This window comes from Camelus bactrianus, chromosome 12 (assembly GCF_048773025.1).
Source record: "Camelus bactrianus isolate YW-2024 breed Bactrian camel chromosome 12, ASM4877302v1, whole genome shotgun sequence".
Classification (NCBI taxonomy): Eukaryota; Metazoa; Chordata; class Mammalia; order Artiodactyla; family Camelidae; genus Camelus; species Camelus bactrianus.
This window is the reverse complement of record NC_133550.1, coordinates 70,093,518-70,117,116: the sequence shown is the minus strand read 5'-3', so window position 1 is coordinate 70,117,116 and position 23,599 is coordinate 70,093,518. Positions and strand designations below refer to the sequence as shown.

Sequence of the window (23,599 nt, the reverse complement as noted above, 5' to 3'; positions counted from 1 at the left end):
CGGACCCGAGCATGGTCCACATGCTCTGGAGAAGAGCCTCAGAGGCCCTGCCCCAGGTGACACCCAGAGTCTAACAATTACCGTTCAGAACAGGTGGCCAGCGATTGTGTCTTACCTCACGCATCACTTCCCTGGAAACTTGGGGCAGAAGCATTTGGGCCATGAGATAGTAGGAGGCAGGTGTGGCCAATGTTGGGGGCCCCAGGGGAAGGGCCAGTGGTGTGGGGTGGGGTGGATACATGCTGCCTGTTCCCCCTGGGTCCCCAGTGCAGGCGGGGCTGAACCAGGTCTCTCTTGAAAGCCTTATAATTGGTACATACATGGGGCACAGCCCATGGGACAGTGGGGGCAGCTGCTTGGGAGGGACAGGCATCCAGACAGAGAGAAGGGTGGCAGGGTTCGGGTCAGTTCCCCAAGTTTTGGCACTTCAGTGGGGTCGCTGGGGTGACATGATGAGGTTCAGGTTCTGGAAGGGGGCCAAGGGGGGCCGGGAGGGCAGAAGGAAACCAAGACCAGGTTGTCGTGCCGGGTGTCTGGGACGTGAGCTGGGATAGCTGTCTCCTTGCTGGTGGGTGCCTGGTATTGGTTCTGGAGTGTTCTCCAGTGGTCTGAGCGGCCAGACCCTCTGAGAGTTGGCGTCTGTGCACAGAGCCCAGCTACCCAGGGTCTGCAGGGTCTGCTTTCCTGGTGTAGCTGGTCCTGGCTGCAGGGACAGGATTGCAGTGGGCCTTGGACTTGCAGCTGGGCTGGGGTGTCTGGGTGTCACACCCAGATGCCCACTCCTTGGAAAAGGAAGCCCCAGGGTTGGGGGTGGAAGCCCAGCCTTCTCCCTGGCACTGGCTTCTCCTCTCTGGTCTGAGCTCAGTGGCTGGGTCCATGTGCTTGGCCGCGATCCTCCCAGCCCCTGCCCCACAGGCCTTCACCAGTGGCCTGAGGAGGTACCTGCAGTACTACCGGGCCTGCGTCCTCTCCACGCCACCCACCCTGAGCCTCCTCACCATTGGCTTCCTCTTCAAGAAGCTGGGCCGGCAGCTCAGGTGAGCCTCAGCATGGCGGTGTGATGGCTGGACAGGGGCAGGCATGGGGCTTGCTGGGCGTCTGGATAGCCTTTGACCCAGATGAGTTCACGAGGGGCTGGGTGCTGTCTGTTGGCAGCCCACCATGCGGGCCCTGCCTTGGGTCAGCGGCTCCTGCCTGAAGGGCACACAGGGCTCCTCCGTATAGACAGGCCTGGCCCCTGGCACCCACAAGCTGGTCAGTGAGCACCAGGCAGTGTGTCGCTGGCAGGTGCCATCTGGAGCCAGAAAATGATGGGCTAGGGTTGAGCGGAGGCGGGTTCAGTTCAAGAGGAGTTCTTGTAGGCAGGCTGGAGTGTGGAGGCCCCAGGGCTGGAGACAGGTGCAGTGAGGGAGGTGGGAGCCTGGGAGGGTCTGGAGGGTGCTGTCTGGGGCTGTGCCGCAGCGGGGTGCAGGGGGCGAGGGGCCATCCAGGACAGAGGAGGTGGCGACCTGGGCGAGGTGGTGAGTGCTGGAGAGGTCTCAGGGCAGAGCTGTAGGGTTGGGGCAGGGCTGTGGACTCTGGGACGCAGAGTCTTGGCCAAACTTGGGAAGGCGGTGGCGATGCGCGGGTGCCCTGGGAGGAGTCTGTCAGGAGGCTCCAGTCTGAGGTCCTTGAGGTGCAGGTGGTTTTAAAGCTGGACCACGTAGACAGGCAGAGGAGGACCTGGGACACGTCCTGCTCGCCTGATCTCACTGGCCTTTGTGTCTAGGTACCTGGCTGAGCTCTGTGGTGTCGGCACTGGCACTGCACTCCCGGGCGCTGGTGGAGGGGAGCCCAGGGCTGCGGCTGCCTTCCCCACCGTGAGTTCGAGTTAGGGATTCCTGAGTAGGCAGCCCCTGTTGGGGGGCGGGGCAGTGGCTGAGCTTGGAGGACAGGTGGGGGGCTGGATCCTGCAGTGTTGTGTGTGCTGATCCCCTCTCCTTGCTGTCTCCAGGGGGTGAAGCTGCTCTCCTACCTCTACCAGGAGGCCCTGGACAACTGCAGCAACGAACACTACCCGGTGCTGCTGTCTCTACTGAAGACCAGCTGCGAGCCCTACACGCGGTGGGGCCTGGGGTGGGGCCGGGGCGAGGGGCGGGGCTGAGCTCTGTCCTCGTGGCTGCCGCTCCTACGCTCCTACCCGGGTTGCCTACCAAGCACCTCACTGCTGGCCCGCCCACCCCGCAGGTTCATTCACGACTGGGTGTACAGTGGGGTCTTCAGAGACATTTATGGCGAGTTCATGATCCAGGTGAACCAGGAGTACTTGGGCTTCAGAGGTAGGTGGTGGCCGGCGTTCAGGCTGGGCCTCCACGCCTTTGGGTGGGTCAGGGCTGTCGCTGGACACAGATCTTATGTTTCCGGTCCCACGTGTAGACAAGTTTTACTGGACCCATGGCTACGTGCTCATTTCCAAAGAGGTGGAGGACTGCGTGCCCGTGTTCTTGAAACACGTTGCTCATGACGTGTATGTCTGCGGAAAGACCATCAACCTGCTGAAGCTCTGCTGCCCCCGGGTGAGGGGGCGCTGCCCTGCACCACCCAGTGTGCCGTCTCATCGCCCCCCCCGCCCCTCTTGTCCCTCTGCCTGTGCCCTCCCCCCACCCCCTGCGGCCTGGCCGGGTGTCCTTAGCTCTGGGTCAGCTGGGCTGGACCAGGTTGTGGTGACCTCAGTTTCCCCTGGAGTTTCACTAGTAGTTCTGTTTAGTTTCTGAGTGCTCTTTCCAAGACCAGAAGAGAAGCTGAAAGCATTTCAGAGACCAAGGGGGCAGTGGGCTTCTCCCCACCTCCTCCACCCTGGAGACGCCCCAGTGCGACAAGGGTGGGCTGTGTCAGCGGGAAGATGGATGTGGCTGTTTAGGGAATCATGTCCCCCTGGTCTGGGGGGCACGTGTGAAGGGGTCACAGGGTTTGGCTGTGCTCTGGAACAGAGGCCTGCACTGGTGTCCATGCGGCCGAGATCTGGTGGAGGAAGGCCAGGTGACTGTGATGGGGTGTGGACAGGCTGGCCCTTTGAGGAGGTGCTGTCTGATGCCCCAGCAGAAGGAGGTGGGCCCATGTGGACACGGGTTCTAGGCAGCGGAATAGCCAGGTACAGGCCAGATCTGGGGCAGCAGCTGGCCGAGTGTGGGGCTGAGAACAGACTGGAGCAGCCAGGACAGGCTCAGGGCCAGGTGGGAGCAGCAGGTGCAGGGAGGGGCCTGATGCTGGTGGGCTCTCAGGAGCCTCTGGGAGGTTGGCTGTCGGGAAGTGGGGCTCCAGGGCGGGGCGGGGCTACATAGTGGGGCTCAGCTATGGGGAAAGGCCGGTGGTGGGCCTGTCCAATCTGGGTGGGCCTCAGTGAGTGGGTGTGGGCGTGTCCCACGTTCTGAAGAGTCACTTGGAGGCAGATGTGACCTCTGCCACAGGGCAGCCTTGGCCTGGGCAGAGACCTTGCACAGCCTGTCTGTGGTGTCCTCAGAGCTGTGGAGGATGGCAGTGAGGAATGCACTTTCTAAGAAAGCCGGTGTACACACAGGTCACCAGAAACAGGGAGGCAGAGCAGGATGTGGGTCCAAGTTTCTCTGGGCTAACTGCAGGTTCTCCTGTTCGGCAGCATTACCTCTGCTGCTCTGATGTTCCTGTCCCTCGCATCTCGGTGATTTTCTCCCTGGAGGAGCTGAAGGACATAGAGAAGGACTGTGCCATCTACGTGGGACGGATGGAGAGGGTGGCACGCCACAGCTCCATCAGCAAGGAGGAGAAGGTGTGGGGGCACCTCGGGCTCTGGGGCCTTTCCTTGCCCTTCCCTCCCTTCTCTCCTATGGGGCTGGCTGGATGGCGGACAGCCAGGTCCTGCCTGAGCAGTGGCCCCGGGGCAGCAGGACCTGAGGTTCCTGCACTCAGTGGCCTCTGAGCTCCTCTCCTGCTCGGAAGGGGCAGGTGTACCAGAGCCTGAGCTCTGAGCATCCTGTGTACTGGAGAGGGGTTGATGAGGGTCCTTCCTGGCCTGGCACCAGGAGGGCAGCAGACCCCACAGAAGGGAGTGGGAGGGGTGGAGAGGCGGGGGCTGGAGGTGGAGAGGGGCTGGCCTGTTTGGGCAGCCTGGGCCTGACCCTCCATCCCTGCAGGGAAGCCCATCCCCTCTAGGGTGGGCACACACAGGCCTGGGGTCGTGGCTCCAGGTCGCTCTGTGAGAGTGTCTGCTGCCCTGGGAGCCAACCTTGTCACTGTGCAGGACAGGTGCCTCGCCCCCAGAGCCTGGGCACTGTCCCTGGAGAGCCTACCCGGGGTCTGAGCAGCCCCATTTCCCAGGTCATTCCAGGGAAGGGGACAGAGGATTAAATGCATTGATCACTGGTGGTCTTTTTCAGGAATTACGAATGGAAATTGCAAAACAAGAATTAATCATCCATGCCCGGGAAGCGGCGTCCAGGGTCCTGAGTGAGCTCAGTGGTGCGTGTGGCTTGTGTTCCCCCAACCCCCGGCCCCGTGTCTGGGGGCTGCCTGCTGGGCCTCTCACAGCAGCAACCCCACTGTCACTGCAGATCGGCAGATGTCTGTGCGGATGGCCTTGGATGCCCGGAAGCGAGAGCAGTTTCAGAGGCTGAAGGAGCAGTTCGAGAAGGACCAGGAGGTGGGTGGGGTTGGCCTGGGGGAGGCCGGGGAGCAGGCCGGGGAGTCGGCTTCAGCAGCCAGGCTGCCGGTGGGGGTGTTGTGCAGCGACGCCGGGTGGCCAGGCAAGAGGAGCTGGATGATGACTTCAGCTACACTCGCGAGCTCCGGGACCGGGAGAAGAGGCTGAAAGCCCTGGAGGAGCAGCTGGAGAGGAAGGCGAGGTGAGCGGCGGGTGCCGTGGGCATCACAGCTGTTTGAGCTTTGTGACGGTCGTTGACTTTTATCTTGAAACCTTTCACGTGTATGTTCCAGTGGGAGGAGGTCTCAGCTCAGAACCAGCAGACTTGCCACATCCAAGCGTCCTCGGCTGTGTCAGGGTGTCTCCTTGCAGCCAGTTTGTGTGGCCTGGGATCTGGGCTTGGTCTGCACGCTCTGCTCCTGTCCCCTCTCTGTCTCTTGGTCTCTTTTAAGTTGTTTGTTTATTCCTGAACCTGTTAGCCTGAGAGACGGGAATTCACCCAGCACAGTGACCTGGAGTCTCTCCTGCTGTGTCTTCAGCTTGTCCTGCCCCAAAGAGGTGGCAGAGCTGGTGTCTCCAGGGGGACCCTGGTGGGAGGGGCTGTCACTTCCTGCTTATCATCTCGGGGTCCCAGTTGTTCTGACCCATGGGACTTTGTGGAGCTGTGATGGGCTCAGCGAGTGAAGAGGCCCTGTGTGCCTGTGCGTGTGCATCCATGCTGTTGGGAGTGTGCACGTGTGTGTGTGTGTGTGTGTGCATGTGGGGGATGTTACTGGCCTGTTTACACGTGCAGAAAACTAGGTGTCAAGGCTGTGCCCCTGGCCTGTGGCAGCTGAATTAAAAACAGCGAGTCCAGGTTTGAAACAAGTTTCCTGCTGGTGAGAAGGTCAGAATCACTGGATGTAACTCACCAGACCAGCTCTGAATTAAGCTGATGAAATGTTGATGTGCGCTGTCTACCTTTTCATGTTGATCTTCGGTTCTGTGGGCTTTGCACCAGCAGAATGGAAAGATGCCTCTCATGCAGCTCAGGGAACGAGGCCTTACCCCCGAGGCCCAGGCAGCCCTGGCCCTGCCAGTCCCTTCACTTTCGGCTGTGTGGGAGCACATCTGGGTGTTCACTCAGCCGATGCCTGCTCCACCATGGGGGCCTGCCCAGCAAGGCCCCAGCAGGTGTGGTGGGGGCCCAGGGGGCCAGCTGCCCGCCGTCAAACTGCCCATTAGGGGCCTGTGCCACGGAGAGCCATCCAGCCCACGGGCACTGGTGGGACAGTGCGCTGACCATGGTGACCAGTCCTCTGTGGCTGCAGGCAGGCGCTGGTGGACCATTACAGCCAGCTGTCTGCGGAGGCCGCTCGCCGGGAGCAGAGGGCACTGTGGAAGGTCCAGAGGCGAAGACTGGCCAGCGCTCGGCTTCGCTTTCTCTTGGACGATCAGAAACAGATTCAGGTATCTTGTGGTTTTAGATGGGGGTTCTTCCATGGCCTCTCGGGGTCTCATGGCCTCCTGAAGCAGCATGCAGAGCTACTTGTGTTCCCGCCTAGGAGGGTGGGTAATGCTCCCATCGGTGGCTCGGAGGTGAGGTGACTGGAAGAGGCTGTGCTGCCCTCGGACAGCGCGGACGGGGCTGCCCCGCGAGCACAGCGCCACACAGCCTTACCTGTCCTAGGCTGGCAGTTGTGGGAGGGGGCTGTGACTGCTCTCCGCTCAGCTGCTGCCTCACATCCTGCTGGTTGAACCTCAGGAGATGCTGAAAGACATGTCTGAGGAGAAGCCCTTGGAGCTGCTGGCTGCCCTCTCAGGTGCCCACTCCCAGGTGAGGTCCTGGGGCAGGATCCAGGGTGCGCAGCTGGGGGCAGGGAGGGGATCTCAGCTGGGTGCCCCAGGCCAGCACTGCCCTGGGAGCATGGTGGGTGCCAGCCTGGCCTGTGTCCATCCTGCCATGGGTTTTGGTGCCAGTTGCAGAACTGAACTGGGGGTTAGAGTCAGATGACTGGAGGGGTTAATGTGCACTTGTGTTTCAGGCCTCCTTCCTGGGCCCCCAGCACCCAGCCAGAGGCAGCAGCAGTGATTCTGGGCGTGCAGAGCAGCATGTGGCTGTCTGGGATTGCTCCAATAGCCAGAGTGTGCTGACACCGAAGCCCCTCCAGTCTCCAGCAGCGGGGGCCTGCGGCTCACAGCCTGGAGCGGGCCCGCCGTTGGGGCAGGCAGAGGGGCCAGGGCCATTCTCTGTGGGCCTCAGCATCCAGGACTTCCTGCCTATGGCCCCGGGGGCTGAGCAGCCTGCGTTCCCCTGCTCAGCCCCCGTCCTGGAGGACGCACTGCAGACCATTGGCTCAGACCTGCCTCTGGTGGCTCCATCTGCACCGGTGGGCTTAGGGCCCTCTGGGCCACAGGAGTACGATTTCAGAACCATCCTGAGGCCGGCTATGGCCGCCGCAGCTTCCCCAGGGTCCCTCCAGACAGTAGGAGGTGGCTTGGGCAGTGAGGGGCAGCAGCTGTGGGAGGACACTCACATGCAGCTGGACATGTGTGTCCCGGATGGGCAGGTCCCCAGGCACACCTCCCCCCAGGAGGGGAGCAGCCAGGCCACAGGGCAGCTCCTTGGGCAGGTGTCAGAGGGTGGTGTTCCCACAGGGGGTTACGCTTCTGGAATGACTCCCTCCCGGCCACAATGGAATGTCCACAGACACGTGTCTGATGCCAGCATCAGGGTGGGGGAGAACGTATGGGACGTGGCCCCTTCCCGGCCACGTTGGAATGTCCACGGACATGTGTCTGATGCCAGCATCCGGGTCGGGGAGAATGTGTGGGACGTGGCCCCCTCCCGGCCACGTTGGAATGTCCACGGACACGTGTCTCAGTCCCATGTAACACTAGGGATGCTCCCAGGGGAAGCTGAGTCCAATGTGCCCAGGCCCCACTGGACGCCCCCTGATCATAGGTCCCAGTCAGATCTTAACTTGGGGGCCCAGAGCCCTGCCCAGGAACGTGAGCCCCAGCCGCCCACAGAAACAGCCTCAGGCAGGTCCTGCATGCACATGGCCGGCTCCAGCTCTGGCCTGGAGGAGAGTGGCCTCCAGTCCTCGCTGTCTGAGGGGGCTGCGCCCGCTGCCCTGGGAGGTGGCACGCCTGAGGAACCAGGTCTGTGGGGTCCCCAGAGCTGTTCAGCTACTGAGGGTGTCTGGGGCCGTGAGGGGGGAGGGGGGTGAGAAGTCTGCTGCCCTGGAGCCCCAGGGCACTTGGCCCTGATGTCCCCTCCTGCCCTGCTTGCTCCACTCAGGCCCAGGGAGGAGTGGGGACACTGAAGACCTCTCTCCAAGTTGCCCTCCAGGCTCACAGGTCAGGGCAGACGTGGTCAGAGCTTGGGGGAGCATGTTCTGCTGGTTCCCCCTACCCCAGCCTTTTGTGGGCAGTGGGGGCTCTGTCCTGAGACCCACAACACTTAGGGGGCGGTGAGATCCCCTTCCCCTTCACATGAGGGGAAGGGGCTGATTCCTTGAGGCTGGGTCATTTTAGGAAGGCATGGCCGCCCAGAGCAGCCCAGACCTTGGCGAGGAGGCAGCCCAGCGCTGGGGCCAGGAGCAGGCCTACTTGGCAGGCCTGGCGGGGCAGTACTGCCTGGAGCGGTACCCGGACAGCTTTGAGGCCATGTGTGAGTGGGCTGGCCATGGCGGGTGGGAGCCTGGCAGGCCTATCCCTGGCATGTGACAGCGGTCTGTGTCACCCCTGCAGCAGAGCCTCCCGTCGCCCGCCTCCTGCATCACGGGCTTCCGAGAGCCTTTACCCTCCCCGAGGAAGCCCGGGTCCAGTCGGACACGGATGAGACCGCAGTGCAGCTGAGCGAGCTGCTGCCCCTGCCTGTGCTCATGAAGCACTCCATCACTGCCCCTCTGGCTGCCCAGTGAGTGCCCGCCCGCCCGCCCCCGCCCCTGCCAGGCCCGGGCTGCCTGGCGGGCCCTGACTCCGGGCCCCCTGCCCGCCAGCGTCTCCCTGGTCAACAGAGCGGCCGCTGACTACTTCTTCGGGGAGCTGCGCCTGGGGGCGCACTTCGAGGCGCTGCGGCACTTCCTTCTGATGGAGGACGGGGAGTTTGCCCAATCCCTCAGCGACCTGCTCTTTGAGAAGGTAGCCAGGTGGGGAGCCAGCAGGCGCCGGGGCTGCAGGCGGGGTCCAGACACCTCAGGACGTCGATGCCCTCTGTCTCGGCAGCTCGGGGCGGGGCAGACGCCCGGGGAGCTCCTCAGCCCACTGGCGCTCAACGCGGTGCTGAGCAAGGCCCTGCAGTACAGCCTGCACGGCCACACCCCGCACGCCGCCAACCTCTCCTTTGCCCTCAAGTTCCTGCCTGAGGCCTTTGCCCCCAATGCCCCAGACGTGCTGAGCTGCCTGGAGCTCAGGTACAAGGTGAGCAGGACCCCCTAGTGGGTGCGAGGGGCTGTCCCGGACACGGGTGAGCTGAGCCAGCCTCCCTGGTAGGTCGACTGGCCCCTCAACATCGTGGTCACCGAGAGCTGCCTGAGCCGGTACAGCGGCATCTTCTCCTTCCTGCTGCAGCTGAAGCTCATGATGTGGACCCTCAAGGACATCTGCTGCCACCTCAAGCGCACAGGTGAGCATGGCGGGAGCCCGAGTGGCCCCTGAGCGCGCGGCCCCGGCTCACCCCCAACCTCTGCGCAGCCCGGGTGAGCCAGGCAGCCGGCTCGGTGCAGTTCCGGCAGCTGCAGCTGTTCAAGCACGAGATGCAGCACTTCGTGAAGGTCACCCAGGGCTACATTGCCAACCAGATCTTGCATGTCACCTGGCGTGAGTTCCAGGCAAGGCTGGCCTTGGTGGGTGACCTGGAGGAGATCCAGCGCGCCCACGCTGAGTACCTGCACAAGGCTGTCTTCAGGTGAGGCGAGGGTGAGGCACAGGTGCCGGTGCTGCATCCTGGGGCCCAGCGTGTCTGCCGCAGCACCCACCTCACTCCCCAGGGGCCTGCTGACAGAGAAGGCGGCACCCGTCATGAACGTCATCCACAGCATCTTCAGCCTGGTCCTGAAGTTCCGCAGTCAGCTCATCTCCCAGCCCTGGGGCCCAGCCAGCGGCCCCCGGGGCGCCGAGCACCCTAACTTCGCCCTCATGCAGCAGTCCTACAGCACCTTCAAGTACTACTCCCGCTTCCTCTTCAAAGGTGCCTGTCCCCCGGGCTGGGCGGGCTGGGGGCGCCCAGGGGCCTGGCTGCGCTGCTCACTGACCACCCTCCACCCAGTGGTGAGCAAGCTGGTGAACCGTGGCTACCAGCCCCACCTGGAGGACTTCCTGCTGCGCATCAACTTCAACAACTACTACCAGGACGCCTGAGGCTGAATAAAGGTGCTGCCCCCTGACCCCGCGCCTCTCTCTCCGGGGAGGGCCTGGGCCCGGCCGGGGCATGATGACCACACAGGGGACTGAGGAAGCTGCTGGTTTATTTGGGGACCATGCCTCCCTGCCTAGGCTGGATGGGTGGGGGGCCGTGTGCCAACCCGGCTGGTCCCCTCTGCTGAGCTGTCCTTGGGCAAAGCGACAGGTCACAGGAGTGGCAGGGCAGGGCTGGCCTGGGCTGGCCTGGGCTGGGCTGGGCTGGGCTGGGCTGCTGAGTCTGCGTCGGACAGAGACGGGTCAGGTCCTGACTGGACATCTCTGCCGTCATGGAGAGATGGGCATCTATCTGCGGGCTGAGCGCTCCCTCGCAGGCTCAGCAGGACCTGGGGCCTTGGGGCCCCTGGTGGTTACGAGGATCATGTCACACACAGCTCCGCCGCCCAGAGAGGGGGCTTGCTGCTGTAGGAGCGTCGCCTGCTGGCCTCCCTGCCAGCCTCCTCTGGCTCTACGGCCTTGTGTGCCTCAGCAGCCTCCCCCTCTGTGTGGTACGGGGTCTCCAGCAGCTTCAGTACCCGCTGCACCTGGAGAAGAGCCAGGGGGCAGGGTGTTGGGGTGGCCCTCACCTGCCGTGGGAGAGGGATGGGCAGGGGGTGATGCTTGCCTCCGAGAAGTCCCCATTCTCTGCAGCCTCAATGGCGTTCTGCGCGATGTAGTTCCTCAGGATGTACTTAGGGTTGTTGGCGTGCATGACACGCACGTGGTCAGCCTGCCAGGCAGCAGTGTCACCAGCACACTTCCTGTCCTGCTCCAGCCGGGCTCTGGAACCATACCCGGCCCGTGTCCAGCACATGCAGCGCCCCCCACCCCCACCCCGACATGGTGCCCAGCCTGCGGGTGGTTGGCGCCCCCGGCCTCACCTGTACTCCTGCAGCCAGCCGGCCCAGCGGCTCCTGTTCCTGGCCTGCAGCTCGGTGGGGCTCAGCTGCTCCAGCTGAGACTGCTGCTCCATGCGCTCCAGCTCCCGTGTGAGGCTTGCCTGCGTGCCGATGAGCGCCAGGAGCTGTGGGTTTGACTGCGCCAGCACGAGCATCGTGGAGAGCTGCCTGTGTAGAGCGTGGCACAGAGAGCTCCAGGGGCCTGCCCTGCAACCACCCCCACCCCAGCCCAATGGACAGGCAGACACAGGACGACTACCTGCTGCCCAGCCGGCTTTCGGGGCAGCCCCCCCACCTCGTGGGGCACAGGGTCTGCAGGCTGCCCAGGGCGGGCTGCTTCTCCCTGCTGTTGGGCACTGGCCTACATCCCGACCCTGCACTGGCTCCCTTGTCTGCTGACCACTGAGTGGACCCTCCTCCACCTCCAGGGGGCAGGGCGGCCCCCGACACCCACTTCCTGTTATGCTGCCCTCATGTCCAGCAGGGCTGCCAGCCTTCAGCCCACTACCCACGCTGCTGCACTGCACTCCTGTCAGACATCTGGCTGGTGGCTGGTTTATCAAAACCCATCACCATCGCTTCTAGCACCCGGGCTGCACCCCTGGTGGACATGTGTGCTCATCCCAGTGGGAGAGGGCACTAAGGCATGGTCTGGCTGGACTCTGAAGGGCCCACACCCAGGGTCTCCCTGGGGACCTCCCCAGATCAGGGACCACTGTGCCCTAGCCTATGCTGCCCAGCCTCGCCATTCCAGGGGCCACATCACCGTGCTTTCCTCTGACCAGGCAGCCTCAGCACCACAAAGACCAGGACTGACTGGCTCCCGGTGTCCTGCTGTCCCCAACGTTCTCCAGCACGCATGTCTCCCACGGGCTTCCTTCTAAATATTCCTCCCTTTCCGAAAACGAACTCCAAGGAAGCGAGCCCTGAGTACCCACCGGGGATCCATCTGGGGTCGGAAGGCGAGCCTCAGCTCCTCTAGGGAGGCACACTGTGCGGTCAGTGCAGCCAGGAACTCGTCTGGGTCCGGAGACTCTGGCCCAGCCGGGAAGGAGCTCAGCAAGTAGAAGGAGTTTGTGAAGTCAGCACCTGGAACAGGCAGCTGCTCAGGGCACCGTCCCGTCAACAGGTGACCACACCCATCCATCCAACACACACGTGTGGGCCAGGACTCCTCACTCCCCTCCAGCCTCTCCATCCCCACCCAGGGTGGCCACCACTCTGAACCAGGCAAGTCACTCAGTCTCTCGAGGCCTCCAAGCCCCCGTGTCTTCATCTGTAAAATGGGTAAACAGCGAGGGGACCCCGAGGTTGGCGTCACAGCTGCAGGGCAGAGAAGCGCCCGGCACTGGGTGCAATGCTCGGCAGGCGTGTGAGGTCCTCAGCCTGACCTGTCAAAGCGCCGTCACCACGGGCCCCAGGAAAACACCCCAAAACAGACCCAACAGCAGAAGGGAATCCGGTGGTGTACAGAAGAATCACCTAAGCAGGAGAGCAGTACAGAAGACAAGGGCAAGACACAGAAAGCAGAGCCCGGCAGGAGTCCCTCCTTGTCGGTAATTACCTCAAAAGGAATCGGATTAGTGTCTCCATTCAAAGAGCAGAGACTGGCAGGATGGATAAAAAACATTATCCAGCTACAGTAAGATACTCACTTTAGACTTAAAGAAGTTGAAAGACACAAATAACTAGAAGGAACAAAAGCGGGGGCATCACAACTGACCATACAGAAATAAGACCAAGAAAACACTGTGAACAACCACCTAGGTAACGAAGAGTTAGATCATTTACGGGACAGATTCCTCAAAACATAAGTTACCAAAATTGACTCAAGAAACAAAATCTAGTGTCCTATAACAAATAATGAGATTGAATCAACAACGAAAAACTTCCCTTATAAACAGAAATGAAAAACCTCAACAAAATATTTAAAGGACCAAGTGGGCTTTATCCCCAGAATGCCAGTTTATGAGCTGAATGTTTCTGTGTCCCCCCCGCCCAAACTGACACCTTAAAACCCAAACCCCCAGTGGGATGGTTTCTGGAGATGGGGCCTGTGGGAGGTAGGTCAGGAGGGTGGAGCCTCCACGATGGACTTTGTGCCCTTCTAACAGGGGGCAGAGAGAGCTTCCCCCGCCCCGCACTCTGCCATGTGAAGACAGAGCCCGAGACAGTCTCCACCAGTGGCCCCACCTTGCCAGTGCCCTGACCCTGGATGTCCAGCCTCCAGGTTGTGAGATGGACTTTCAATCAACTAAGACAGAGTGCGAATGAAGGAACAGAACTGTGTAATCATCTCAATGAGGCAAAGCGGTGAGAACACTCAACTGGGGAGAGAAGGAAGCCTCCCCAGCTTGGTAAGAGCCTTGTATCACCAGGCCCACGGCTCGCCTCACAGCCAGGTTCACAGGATGGAGACTCGAGGTCATCGGGCTGCGGGGGGTATTCAGTGCTTCACGGGTACAGCGTCGATGGGGGCACGACAGTGTGTGCACGGGGGTGGTGAAGGCCCAGTCTCGTGTCTCCTATGCCCGCCCACGCTCACCTGTCAGGTGCATGGTCTCCAGGAGCTTAGCTACCAAAGCACCGTCCTCCGCCAGCTCCATCCTCACGAGGCCCAGCTTCCTGCGCATTTTCTGCAGGTAGTGTGTGCGGAACTCAATGTCGAACTCCTCCGCCAGGATGGCCTTGCCCAGCTCCAGGGGCAGCTCAGGGTCCAGGGCCTCAGCCAGCTTCTGCAGGTTCCACTTGCACACCTCGGGCTGCTTGCTGTATGAATAGCGCCCAGCGGTGTCGGAGGCGTTGCACACGTGGTCGGGGTCGTACCTGCCACATGGGTGAGAGCCGGGTGCGCTCGAGGGCCCCACCGAGGGGCTGTGCGGACCTGGGTGCCCAAAGGCAGGGCCTGGGTGGCCACCACTTAGCTGCCCACTCCCGCGGGGAGCCTGGCTGCGCTGGCCCAACTCAAGGACCCTGCAGCTGTCTGTCCCCTCCCACACATGTGATCAATTTCCACCTACAGAGCAGGGAAGCCACACTTCAGGCAGCCTGTCCCCCTCACCTCCTGGCTCCTCCCCTGCCTTTCAGTGCACTATCAGCCTGGGAGAGGGGCGCTTTCTAAAATACTCTCTGCTCAAAATCCTCCAGGGCATCCCTGCTGGCTGGCTAAGAATTAAACAGGAACAGATTGTTCGCAGAAGCAGCCACACACGCCTGCAGGTCGTTCCTGAGGCCCGGGCGGGGACCTCACCTGTCGAGGAAGCCGAAGGGCCCGTAGTCAATGGTGAGCCCCACCACGCTCATGTTGTCCGTGTTGAGTACGCCGTGGCAGAAGCCCACGCACTGCCACTCGGCCACCAGCCGGGCCGTGCGCCGTGTCACCTGCAACAGGAGGCACTGCTGCCCCGCTGTGCCCCAGCCCACCCCTTCCTGAACCGGCGGTGCCCCCACGCCCGTCTGGCTCCACGAGATGCCCCAGGGGCCCCACCCAGTGTCCTGTCAGCTCAGCCAATGCTCAGCCAGGGGAGGACACCCAAGAATATTTCAGAAGGAAAAAGTTATTTTGGATGAGTTGGAATTTGTGGCTCCAACCCCTCCACCCCTGCCACCACACTTCTCTTTTGCGTACTTGCTATTTTGGCTTTTTACTCAGACCAGAAACACCAGGGAACCTTGACACCCTCATGAAGCAGGACCAGTGGATGACCATGTGGAAACAAGGAGGGCAGTTACCACATTGTCAGGCAGACCTGCCCCAGGTACAGGCCATGGTGCCCACGGGCCCGCCTCGCCCTGGGCTGGACCGCAGAAAGGAGGCTCGACTGACCCACCTGCCTAGGCCAGGGTCCAGCTGCCGCCACCCAGCCCCTGCCGGGCACAGTGCCCCCTACAGCCTCGGGCAGGTGCCCACGCAGGGGAGCAGGACGCAGGGCTGCACGCACGTGCCTCATCCCCGGGGTTGGGCAGCACCACTCTCGGCTTCAATGACGAAGAGACCCAAGTTCAGAGTGGGGTCCCGGACTGCCCACCCTGGGTGTGAGCTGAGCCCCAGGACTCCCCTGGCATCATGACGGGAAGAAACAGTGCGGCTGAAGTGGGCTTGGGAGTGACTGGTGCAGGATGGGACCCCATAGCCACCTGCTTGGCAACCACTTTGGTGCTGACCCCTCACCCTGCCCTCTCCTCTCCCTCCACAAGGCCTGGCCTCTTGTACCGCCTACATTCCGACCGACAGGTGGGGGGCCCTGCCTGAGAGTTCTGGGGATGGACTCCGCCTCGGGCTAGGAAAGTCCCGTGTCTCCCCTGAATGGAGAGGCTGGGCTGGCCTGGCCAGGTTGTGTGGTTGGGGGCACTGTGTGCACAGGCCTCCCTCGGGAGGGGCCTGGCACCCACCAGCACCCACTCCCACCTGAGCCAAGTTCCCCCCAGGGCTCTCTGTGTGGCACACAGGCCCCATGGACGCCACTCAGTGACCTATGAGTGTGTCCCAGGACCCCTGACCCTCAGTGGTGTTTGTGAGAGGCTGGCCCTGGTCTGCACCCACCTCCCGGAAGAAGGCCACATGCCTCTGCACACGGTCGCCGGCGTGAGCAGCCTGGATCTCGGGGTAGAAAGTGCCGATGACGTAGTCCAGCATCTGCGCTCGGATGTCGTTCCTGCCTACGCTGGGGCCCGCCCGCCCCGTGCGCTCATCCGCAGGCTTGAAGATCTCAAAGGACCCAAACCTGGAGGGAAGACACGTGTCCTCACTGCTTAAACGTGCTGCCTCCCCCCACGCAAAGGAAGAGGGCCACGTGCAGCCCTGTGGCCAGAGTAGGATGGATACCCGATTAAAACAAACCACATGACGTGGCCAGTTTCTCAGTGACAGATACACGGGGCACTTCCTCGGCCCCCCACGGCCACCTTGCAAGAAAGGAGGGGCTCCTGTCTGTCCCCTCCACACCACGGGACACGCCGGTCACCATGTCCTGTGAGATGACCGGCGGGTTGGCAGGACTCCAGACACTGCCTGTGAGTGGTCAGCAGTGGTCCTCCGCTGGGTAATCCACCCCCAGGGACGGGCAAGGTTCAGAGGCATCTGCTTGTCACAACTGGGGACCCAGAACGAGGCTGTTCTCTCAGTGCCGTTCACACAGCTCCTTGTTAGGCACCCGAGTGAACCCCCAGAACCCACCCTGGGCTCCAGGCCCAGGCCTCCCCGCCCCCACGCCCCGGAGGACCCTCCTGCGGTACCTGAGGAAGGTGGGGGCCACGCGCAGCACCACGGCACATGGCTCGGCACGCGGGTTGCCATCGTAGAACACATCCCGCAGGACGGTGGACTGGGAGGTGACACAGGCCCCGGCCCGCGTGGTCGGCACTCCCAGGTGGAACATGGCCTCGCTACACAGGAACTCCCGGATGCTGGAGCGCAGCACTTTGCGGCCGTCAGCCTGTCTGGGGTCAAACACAGAGGTCACTGCTGCTCAGCACCTCACCCAGGGAGGGGCCAGGAGAAGGGAAGCACCCAAGCTTGTTAAAAACCACCCATGAGCAGTTCTAACACCGCTGGAGAGAGCCTGTTTTTCTAAAATTGAAGGACAGTCAGTTTACAATGTTGTGCTAACTGCCAGTGGACAGCAGAGCGATTCAGTTACACACACACAGACTCCTTTTCATACTTTCATTATAGGTTATTATGTGACATTGAATATAGTTCCCTGTGCTCTACAGTGAGGCCTTGTTTATTTTACATATAGTAGTTCCTATCTGCTAACCCCAAACTCCTGATTTATCCCTCCACACCCCTCTTCCCCTGCCCCGTAACCATAAGTCTGTTTCCCATGTCTGTGAGTCCTGTAAATAAGTTCATTTGCGTCATTTTTTTAGATCCCACATGAATGATACCATATGCTATTTTTCTTTTTCTGGCTTACTTCACTTCGTATGAAAATCTCTAGGCCCATTCATGTTGGTGCAAATGGCATTATTTTACCATTTTTTATGGCTTAGTTATCCAGCTTCTTTATCTGTTGATGGACATTTAGGTGCTTCCACGCCTTGGCTCTTGTAAACAGTGCTGCTGTGAACACTGGGGCGCATGTGGTTTTTCGAATTAGAGTTCCCCCTGGATATAAGCCCAGGAGTGGGATTGCTGGGTCATATGGTAAGTCTATTCCTAGTCTTTTGAGGAATCTCCATCCTGTTTTCCACAGTGGCTGCACCAAACTGCATTCCCACCAGCAGTGCAGGAGGGTTCCCTTTTCTCCACAGCCTCTCCAGCATTTGTCACTTGTGGACTTTTGAATGCTGGCCATTCTGGCTGGTGTGAGGTGGTACCTCACTGCAGTTTTCATTTGCACTGGAGAGTTTTGGACAATAGCAGACATTGAGCCCCTAAGTCGTCCAGGTCTGGAGCCACAGCACCGGTGTCTGGCCTGCGGCTGGGGACCAAGTTGGCACCAAGGATAGGGAGGGCTACACAGGCCTCCCGAGAGGGCCTGGCCCACTCCCAGGGTTACACACACACACACTCAGAAATCTGCAGTTCTGTTTTTGTGGATTTACTTTATGAAAACGCTCTTAAAACAACAGAGAGCATTATCTGCAGTGGGAGGAGGACCTCAGACTACCTCAGGCAGCTCTGAATGACTTGAATTTTTTCTTTTCCTGCTAAACCTCCATCATTTTTTTTAATAGGCTCTATTTTTCTGAGCAGTTTTAGGTTCACAGCAAAAGTAATCAGAAGGCATAGGGATGTCTCATATCCCCCCCACCACACAAACACAGCCCCCCCAACATCAACACTGCTGCCAGGTGGGACACTTGTTAACAATCAATGAACCTACACCCACACGTCAGCATCACCCAGACTCTGCCGTTTACACCCGGTTCACGCTTGGTGCTGTACCTTCGATTGGCAAACCCACAGAAGGACACCCGTGCAATGACATGTATCCACCATGACAGCATCACAGAGTAGACTCACTGCCCCCAGAGCCTCCGTGCTCTGCCCACTCATCTCCCCCGCAACCCTTGATCTTTCTACTGTCTCCATAGTTTTGCCTTTTCCAGAAGGTCACAGTTGTAATCATACCGTGTGTGACCTTTTCAGATTTTCATCCTTCATTTACTAACATGCATCTAAGTTTCCTCCACGTCTTTTCATGGCTTGATAGCTCATTTCTTTTTAATGCTGAATAACATCCCATTATCTGCATGGACAGGAGTTTACCTATCTATTCACCTTAAAGCATATCTTAGTGGCTTCCAAGTTTTGGTAATTATGAATAAAGCTGCTGTGAACATTTGGATGCAGGTTTCTGAGTGGACATATTCTCAGCTCCTCTGGGTAAATACCGAGGAGCATGACTGCTAAATCACATGGTGAGACCATGTTTAGTTCTGTAAGAAGCTACCATACTGTCTTCCAAAGCGGCTGCACCGCTGTGTATCCCCAGCAGCAGTGGTGAGAGTTCCCGTAGCTCCACATCCTCGCCAGCGTTTGGTGGTATCAGTGTTCTGGATCTTGGCCCTTCTATTAGGTGTGTAGTGGAGTCTCCTTGTTGTTTTAATTTGCATTTTCCTGATTACATATGATATAAAACATCTTTTCCTATGCTTATATGCCATCCGTGTATCTTCTTTGGTGAGGCATCTAACAAGGTCTTTGCCCCATTTTAAAATCAGTTTATTTTCTTATTGTTGAGTTTTAAGACTTCTTTGTATATTTTAGATACCAGTCCTTTACCAGATGTGTCTTTTGTAAAGATTTTCTCCCAGTCTGTGGCTTGTCTCCTCACTCTCCTGACTGTCCTGCACAGAAGTTTTAACTTTAATAAAGTCCAGCCCATCTGTTATTTCTTTCATGGATCCTGTCTTTGGTGTTGTGTTTAAAAAGTCATCTCTGTACCCAAGGTCATCCAGATTTTCTATTTTATCTTCTAGGAGTTTTATAGTTTTGCATTTTGTTTAGGTCTGTGATCCATTTTAGGTTCATTTTTGTGAAAGATGTAGGGTCTGTGTCTAGATTCATTCTTTTTGCATGTTGATGTCCAGCTGTTCCAGTACAATCTGTTGAAAAATTATCCCTGCTCCATTGTATCACCTTTGCTTCTTTGTCAAAGATCCACTGACAAAGATCTATATATTCATGTGGGTCTATTTCTGGGCTTTCTGTTCTGTTCCATTGATCGTCTGTTCTTTGGCTGCACCGTCTTGTCTACTGTTGTCTTATAGTAAGTCTTAAAGTTGGGAGGGATCAGTCCTCAGACTTTGTTCTTCTCCTTCAATAGTGTGTGGGCTCTTCTGGGTCTTTTGCCTTTTGATATGAATTTTAGAATTAGTTTGTCAATACCTACAAAATAACTTGCTGAGCCTTTGACTGGGATCGCACTGACTCTATAATTGAGTTGGAAAAACTGACATCTTGACCATATTGATTCTTCCTATCCATGAACATGGAATATCCTCTTTATACAGATGTAGTTCTTCTTTGATATCTTTTATCAGAATTCTGTAGTTTTTTTTCATAGAGGTCTTATAGATATTTTGTTAGATTTAAACCTTATTATTTCGTTTTTAGGACTGCTAACATAAATAGTATTGTTTTTAATTTCAAAGTACACTTGTTAATTGCTGGGATATAGCAAAGTGACTGACTTGTACAGTAACTATATCCTGCAACCTTGCTATAACTGCTTATGAGCTCATTTTTTGGCTAGTTCTTTGAGAGTTTCTACACAGATGTTCATCTGTAAACAAAGACAGATTTAACTTCTTCCATCTCAATCTGGATACCTTCAGTTTTCTTGTCTTGTTGCATTAGCTAGGACCTCCAGGGATGCTGAAAAGCAATGACAGGGGACATCTTTGCCTTATTTCTGATCTTAGTGGGAGAGCTTTGAAGTTCTCATGATTAAGTAGATGTCAGGTACACGTTTTCCATAGATACTCTTTATCAATGAGGAAGTTCCTCTCTATACCCAATTTACTGGGTTTTCATCATGATTAGGTATCGGATGTTTTTTCCAGATCAACTGATACGATCATGTGATTTTTCTTCTTTAGCCTGCTAATCTGAGGGATTACAGTAATTGACCTTTGAGTGTTGAACCAGCCTTGCATCCCTGGAATACATCCCATTTGGTTGTGATGTATAATTCTTTTAATACATTGTTGGATTTGATATGGTAATATTTTGTTGAGGATTTCTTTACCCATATTCACAAGAGATTCTGGTCCCACCTAGCAGACAAACACAACAACAAAATGAGCCTGGATCTATGCAGTGGAAGTCGGGCCTGGCCCAGGGCACAGCAGTGTCTCAGCACTCTCCCAGGCAGGAAGGCACTTGAAAAAATTCAGAAAGTTCTCCAGGAAAGAACAAAACATGTGGGAAAACAATGGGCACACTGCCATCTCACCTGCAGAAGGACACTGAGGCCTAGTGAAGGCACCTGGGGTACATCTGCTGCCTACATCCTCTGTCAATACTGGGCCCAGTGTGAGCTTGGGGTGCTGTGGCTAGGGAGGCCAGGAGTCAGTAGAGACCTCTGCAGGGGCACACCTTGGCCTCTTGCCTTGCCCTCAGCCAGGAGAGCCTGACCTCGCCCTCACCCCAGGGATCCCTGCTGGGCGACAGCACCCACCTATGGCTGCCTCAGGTCACAGCTGCATTCCACTCACCGCCTTCTGGTCTGTAACCCTTCCTCAAGTGTCACTCCAGCCCCACCATGACCTGGGAATTACCTCTCAGCCCAGCTAGGTTTCATGTTTTCCAGTAGGAAGCCAGCACAGCCCAAGCTAATCTTGAATCTGGTAAAAAAATGATCCTGAAAACAAGCAGCCTATCTTGCCCAGGGCAAGGTGCCCAAAGCAGAAACCAGAACTGAATAATGATTACACAGCAAGGGTCAAGGGCGTGGGGCGGCCCTGCCCCCACAGAGCCCAAAGGACACACGACTGTGGTCCCTTCTCCTGGGCGCTCAGGTCTGTTCCCAGCCAAACTGCTGGGATGGACTCAGCTAAGGACAAGCTCTTCTGCATCTGCCAGGAGAGGCCATCCTAAAATCCCAACCCCCATGGCAGGCAGAGGCAAGACGCCCCCTGCCCGACTCCCAAAACCTACACCTGGGGACTCCAGCAGCAGTTGGCCTTAAGCCACTCACAGCCACTTCGGGTGTAAGCCTCAAGTCAGGAAACGCTGGGGGTGGTGGGTGGGCGCAAACCTGATAAAGGCCAAACAGCCCCTTTCTTTTAAAGGACCTCAGGTCTGGAAACACTGACTTAAAACTCAACTCTTCAAATATAAAAAGCAACTTCCAACAGCACATTACTCTCACAGATGTTTTTCATAACGGGCAAAAACAAATTATCAAAATGAACACACAAAGTTTAAAGATGCTCATACAATAGATAAGCCCCAGGGTGAGAAGCATTTACAAATCATCTCAAGGGGTGGAAGGTCCAACCACTGATGCAGGGGGTGCCAGGCTGAACTCAGGAAATCTCAGAGACACAAAGGTTTGAAGACTGGTGAATGAAGAAGAACCAGTTACCCTGAGGATTGGAGGTGGAGATGCTGGGGGGGGGGGGGAACAGGTTCAGCCCCTGGAGAGAGGGTAGGTGAGAGCACGTGGAAGGGGCCAGAGAGGACACATGCCCTCGAGACTTCGTTGAACACAAAATGCTAACTTAGGTGTAATTCTTTTAGCTATTCAACAAGCATCTAACAAATACGGGCCAAATATATGAAAAGACCAAAACAGCCTGTCGGCACGGTGTGTTCAGGAGGCAGGACAGCTGTGGGCAGGGTGTCCTGCTGGGTCATGCTGTAGGGATCTGGACCCAGGCCCTGGACGGGCATCTGACACTGCCCACTTTGCTGCAGAGTCAGAACAGGGCTGGCCCCCAAGTGCGTGGAAGCCCATGACTGGGAGAATGTCCACTGGGACGGCAGACCTGTCCTTGTCCAGAGCACTGGCCGCACGGCAGACAGCAGGGAAGGCACACCGACGCTAAGTGTGTTGGAGGGAAAGAGACCGCCTGAGCACTGGCAGCTGGCTGGGCACGCGGTAAACATGAGTGTTACCCGGAGGACTGACTCCAAAGTCCTGGGACGGTTTCTGAGAACAGCTTGGGCAGCTGCCAGTGCTGTGGGGTCAGATGCTCAGCCTGACAGGAGAGGCAGCAGGGTCCCTCCACCGAACGGGTCAGAGGGGGCAGGGGCACGAGGAGGAAGCCAGGGAGCCAGAGCACCTCCCTCCTGTCTTGTCCTGGACTCAAGGCCTGCGCACAAGCTGCTCCTTCGGCTAGGACACTGCTACCCATCCTGTTCTACATCCCTAGGTAGAACTTCTCTGTAGTGACATCTCACCCCCAACCACCCCAACGGGAAGGACAGCTCCGTGGGCGTGGGCACACCCCCCCCCAAACACACCTGGACAAGAGCGTGGGGCGCCCTGAGGGGTCAGCCCGCCTCCCGGGGTCAGCCCCCCGGCCCGGAGCCCCGGCCTGGCCCACCTGGAGAAGGGCGTGGGGCCGGCGCCCTTGAGCTGCAGCTCCCAGCGCTCGCCGGCCGCCGTACACACCTCGCCCAGGTACATGGCGGCGCCGTCGCCCAGCTGCCCCGCGAACTGGCCGAACTGGTGGCCGCAGTAGCAGTGCGCGGCGGGCTCGGAGCCCGGCAGCAGCGCGTTGCCGCTGAAGAAGAGCGCGGCCTCGGCCTCGCGCGCCTCGCGGGCGGCGGCGTCGGCGGGCGGCGGGCCCAGGCCCAGCAGCGCCAGCGCGGGCTCGGACAGCGCCACGAGGCGTGGTTGGCGCAGGGGCGCGGGCCGCACGCGGCTGAAGCAGGCGCCGGGCACGGGACGCGGCGCGGACGGGGCGCCCTCGGGGCCGGGCGGCGGCGTCTCCACGGGCAGCGCGCGCAGAGCACGGTTGTCAAAGCGCAGCCCCGCCAGCCAGCGGGGCGCGAGCTCCATGGCGCCGGCCGAGGCGGAGCAAGGCGCGGGCAATGGGCGGCAGCCGAGGGACGGCGGCCGGGCGCGGGCGGCCGCGAGCGACGACCCGAGCGCAGCCCTGAGTGCGGCCATCCGAGGCGCCGCTGCGGCGGAAGCCTCTTTGCCCCGACAGGAAGCCCCGCCCTGCTCCCCGGCGCCCAGTTGTCGTGGGCCGCGCCCCGGAAGCCTAGCTCTGATTGGTCGCACCGTCTGTCCGCTTCTGCGCCAGGTCCCGCCTCGGGGGACTGCGAGGGCAGGTTCCGCGGAGCTGCGGCTGAGGGCTGGAGTGGGCAGTTGAGACAGGGCAGTCCGGAATGACTGCCCTGCGCCACAGCCGTCAGGTCCCTGGAAGTCCGCCCTGGGAGGCATCTGCCAGACTAGGCTGAGCGCTCCAAGCCGGTGACTGTGCCGAATGACGTCCCCAGTGGACCTCCAGGATGCCCCCAACTCCGGGGGGAAGCCAAGGGCAGCCCCACCGCTACGCTGTGCTGAGGGTCTGGACCTGGATTGTGTTTTTGCTAGCCGCGCACAGGACAGGAGGGAAAGAGGACAACATTTGTCTGGATCTGGGAGAATTCATGGGAACAGCTGTGGGCCAGGCAGAGCCTGAGGAGGAAGCCAAAGCCTGGAGCCTGCCAGCCCCCGGCCGGGCGCCTCCCTAGTGCGGGGCCTTTGCGCCT

At 59.1% G+C, this 23,599-nt stretch overlaps 2 protein-coding genes across 6 annotated transcripts in view; one reads left to right on the top strand and one right to left on the bottom strand.

Annotated features, from left to right (window-relative positions):
- Nucleotides 1–20,115, top strand: part of TUBGCP6 (tubulin gamma complex component 6) — a 30,683-nt gene extending 10,568 nt beyond the window's left edge. The window contains exons 5-28 of one of the 5 annotated variants that reach the window (XR_012511031.1): nucleotides 916–1,037; nucleotides 1,769–1,859; nucleotides 1,994–2,115; nucleotides 2,227–2,318; nucleotides 2,416–2,555; nucleotides 3,635–3,784; nucleotides 4,392–4,473; nucleotides 4,566–4,654; nucleotides 4,741–4,856; nucleotides 5,965–6,103; nucleotides 6,399–6,470; nucleotides 6,679–7,798; nucleotides 7,938–7,996; nucleotides 8,174–8,309; nucleotides 8,390–8,558; nucleotides 8,641–8,782; nucleotides 8,867–9,061; nucleotides 9,134–9,266; nucleotides 9,335–9,548; nucleotides 9,631–9,830; nucleotides 9,909–10,012; nucleotides 13,053–13,580; nucleotides 14,086–14,221; nucleotides 14,591–20,115. Coding sequence is in view for 2 of the 5 variants with exons in the window: in XM_074375820.1 (XP_074231921.1) it covers nucleotides 916–1,037; nucleotides 1,769–1,859; nucleotides 1,994–2,115; nucleotides 2,227–2,318; nucleotides 2,416–2,555; nucleotides 3,635–3,784; nucleotides 4,392–4,473; nucleotides 4,566–4,654; nucleotides 4,741–4,856; nucleotides 5,965–6,103; nucleotides 6,399–6,470; nucleotides 6,679–7,798; nucleotides 7,938–7,996; nucleotides 8,174–8,309; nucleotides 8,390–8,558; nucleotides 8,641–8,782; nucleotides 8,867–9,061; nucleotides 9,134–9,266; nucleotides 9,335–9,548; nucleotides 9,631–9,830; nucleotides 9,909–10,000 (3,675 nt within the window). In the remaining 3 variants the exon portion in view is untranslated. Of the gene's footprint in view, nucleotides 1–915; nucleotides 1,038–1,768; nucleotides 1,860–1,993; nucleotides 2,116–2,226; nucleotides 2,319–2,415; nucleotides 2,556–3,634; nucleotides 3,785–4,391; nucleotides 4,474–4,565; nucleotides 4,655–4,740; nucleotides 4,857–5,964; nucleotides 6,104–6,398; nucleotides 6,471–6,678; nucleotides 7,799–7,937; nucleotides 7,997–8,173; nucleotides 8,310–8,389; nucleotides 8,559–8,640; nucleotides 8,783–8,866; nucleotides 9,062–9,133; nucleotides 9,267–9,334; nucleotides 9,549–9,630; nucleotides 9,831–9,908; nucleotides 10,027–11,723; nucleotides 13,581–14,085; nucleotides 14,222–14,590 lie in introns of those variants that run through there. The other 4 variants (XR_012511030.1, XR_012511032.1, XM_074375822.1 and 1 more) reach the window with 4 other exon arrangements.
- SELENOO (selenoprotein O) lies at nucleotides 10,091–23,036 on the bottom strand. The gene is made up of 9 exons (XM_074375823.1): nucleotides 22,444–23,036; nucleotides 16,174–16,377; nucleotides 15,482–15,662; nucleotides 14,189–14,319; nucleotides 13,484–13,764; nucleotides 11,877–12,027; nucleotides 10,921–11,106; nucleotides 10,665–10,821; nucleotides 10,091–10,584 (listed from the first exon to the last, which is right to left on the bottom strand). The coding sequence occupies exons 1-9, from the start codon at nucleotides 23,010–23,012 to the stop codon at nucleotides 10,411–10,413; spliced, it is 2,034 nt and encodes a 677-aa protein (XP_074231924.1). The 5' UTR covers nucleotides 23,013–23,036; the 3' UTR covers nucleotides 10,091–10,410.
- Nucleotides 23,037–23,599: the final 563 nt, after the last annotated feature.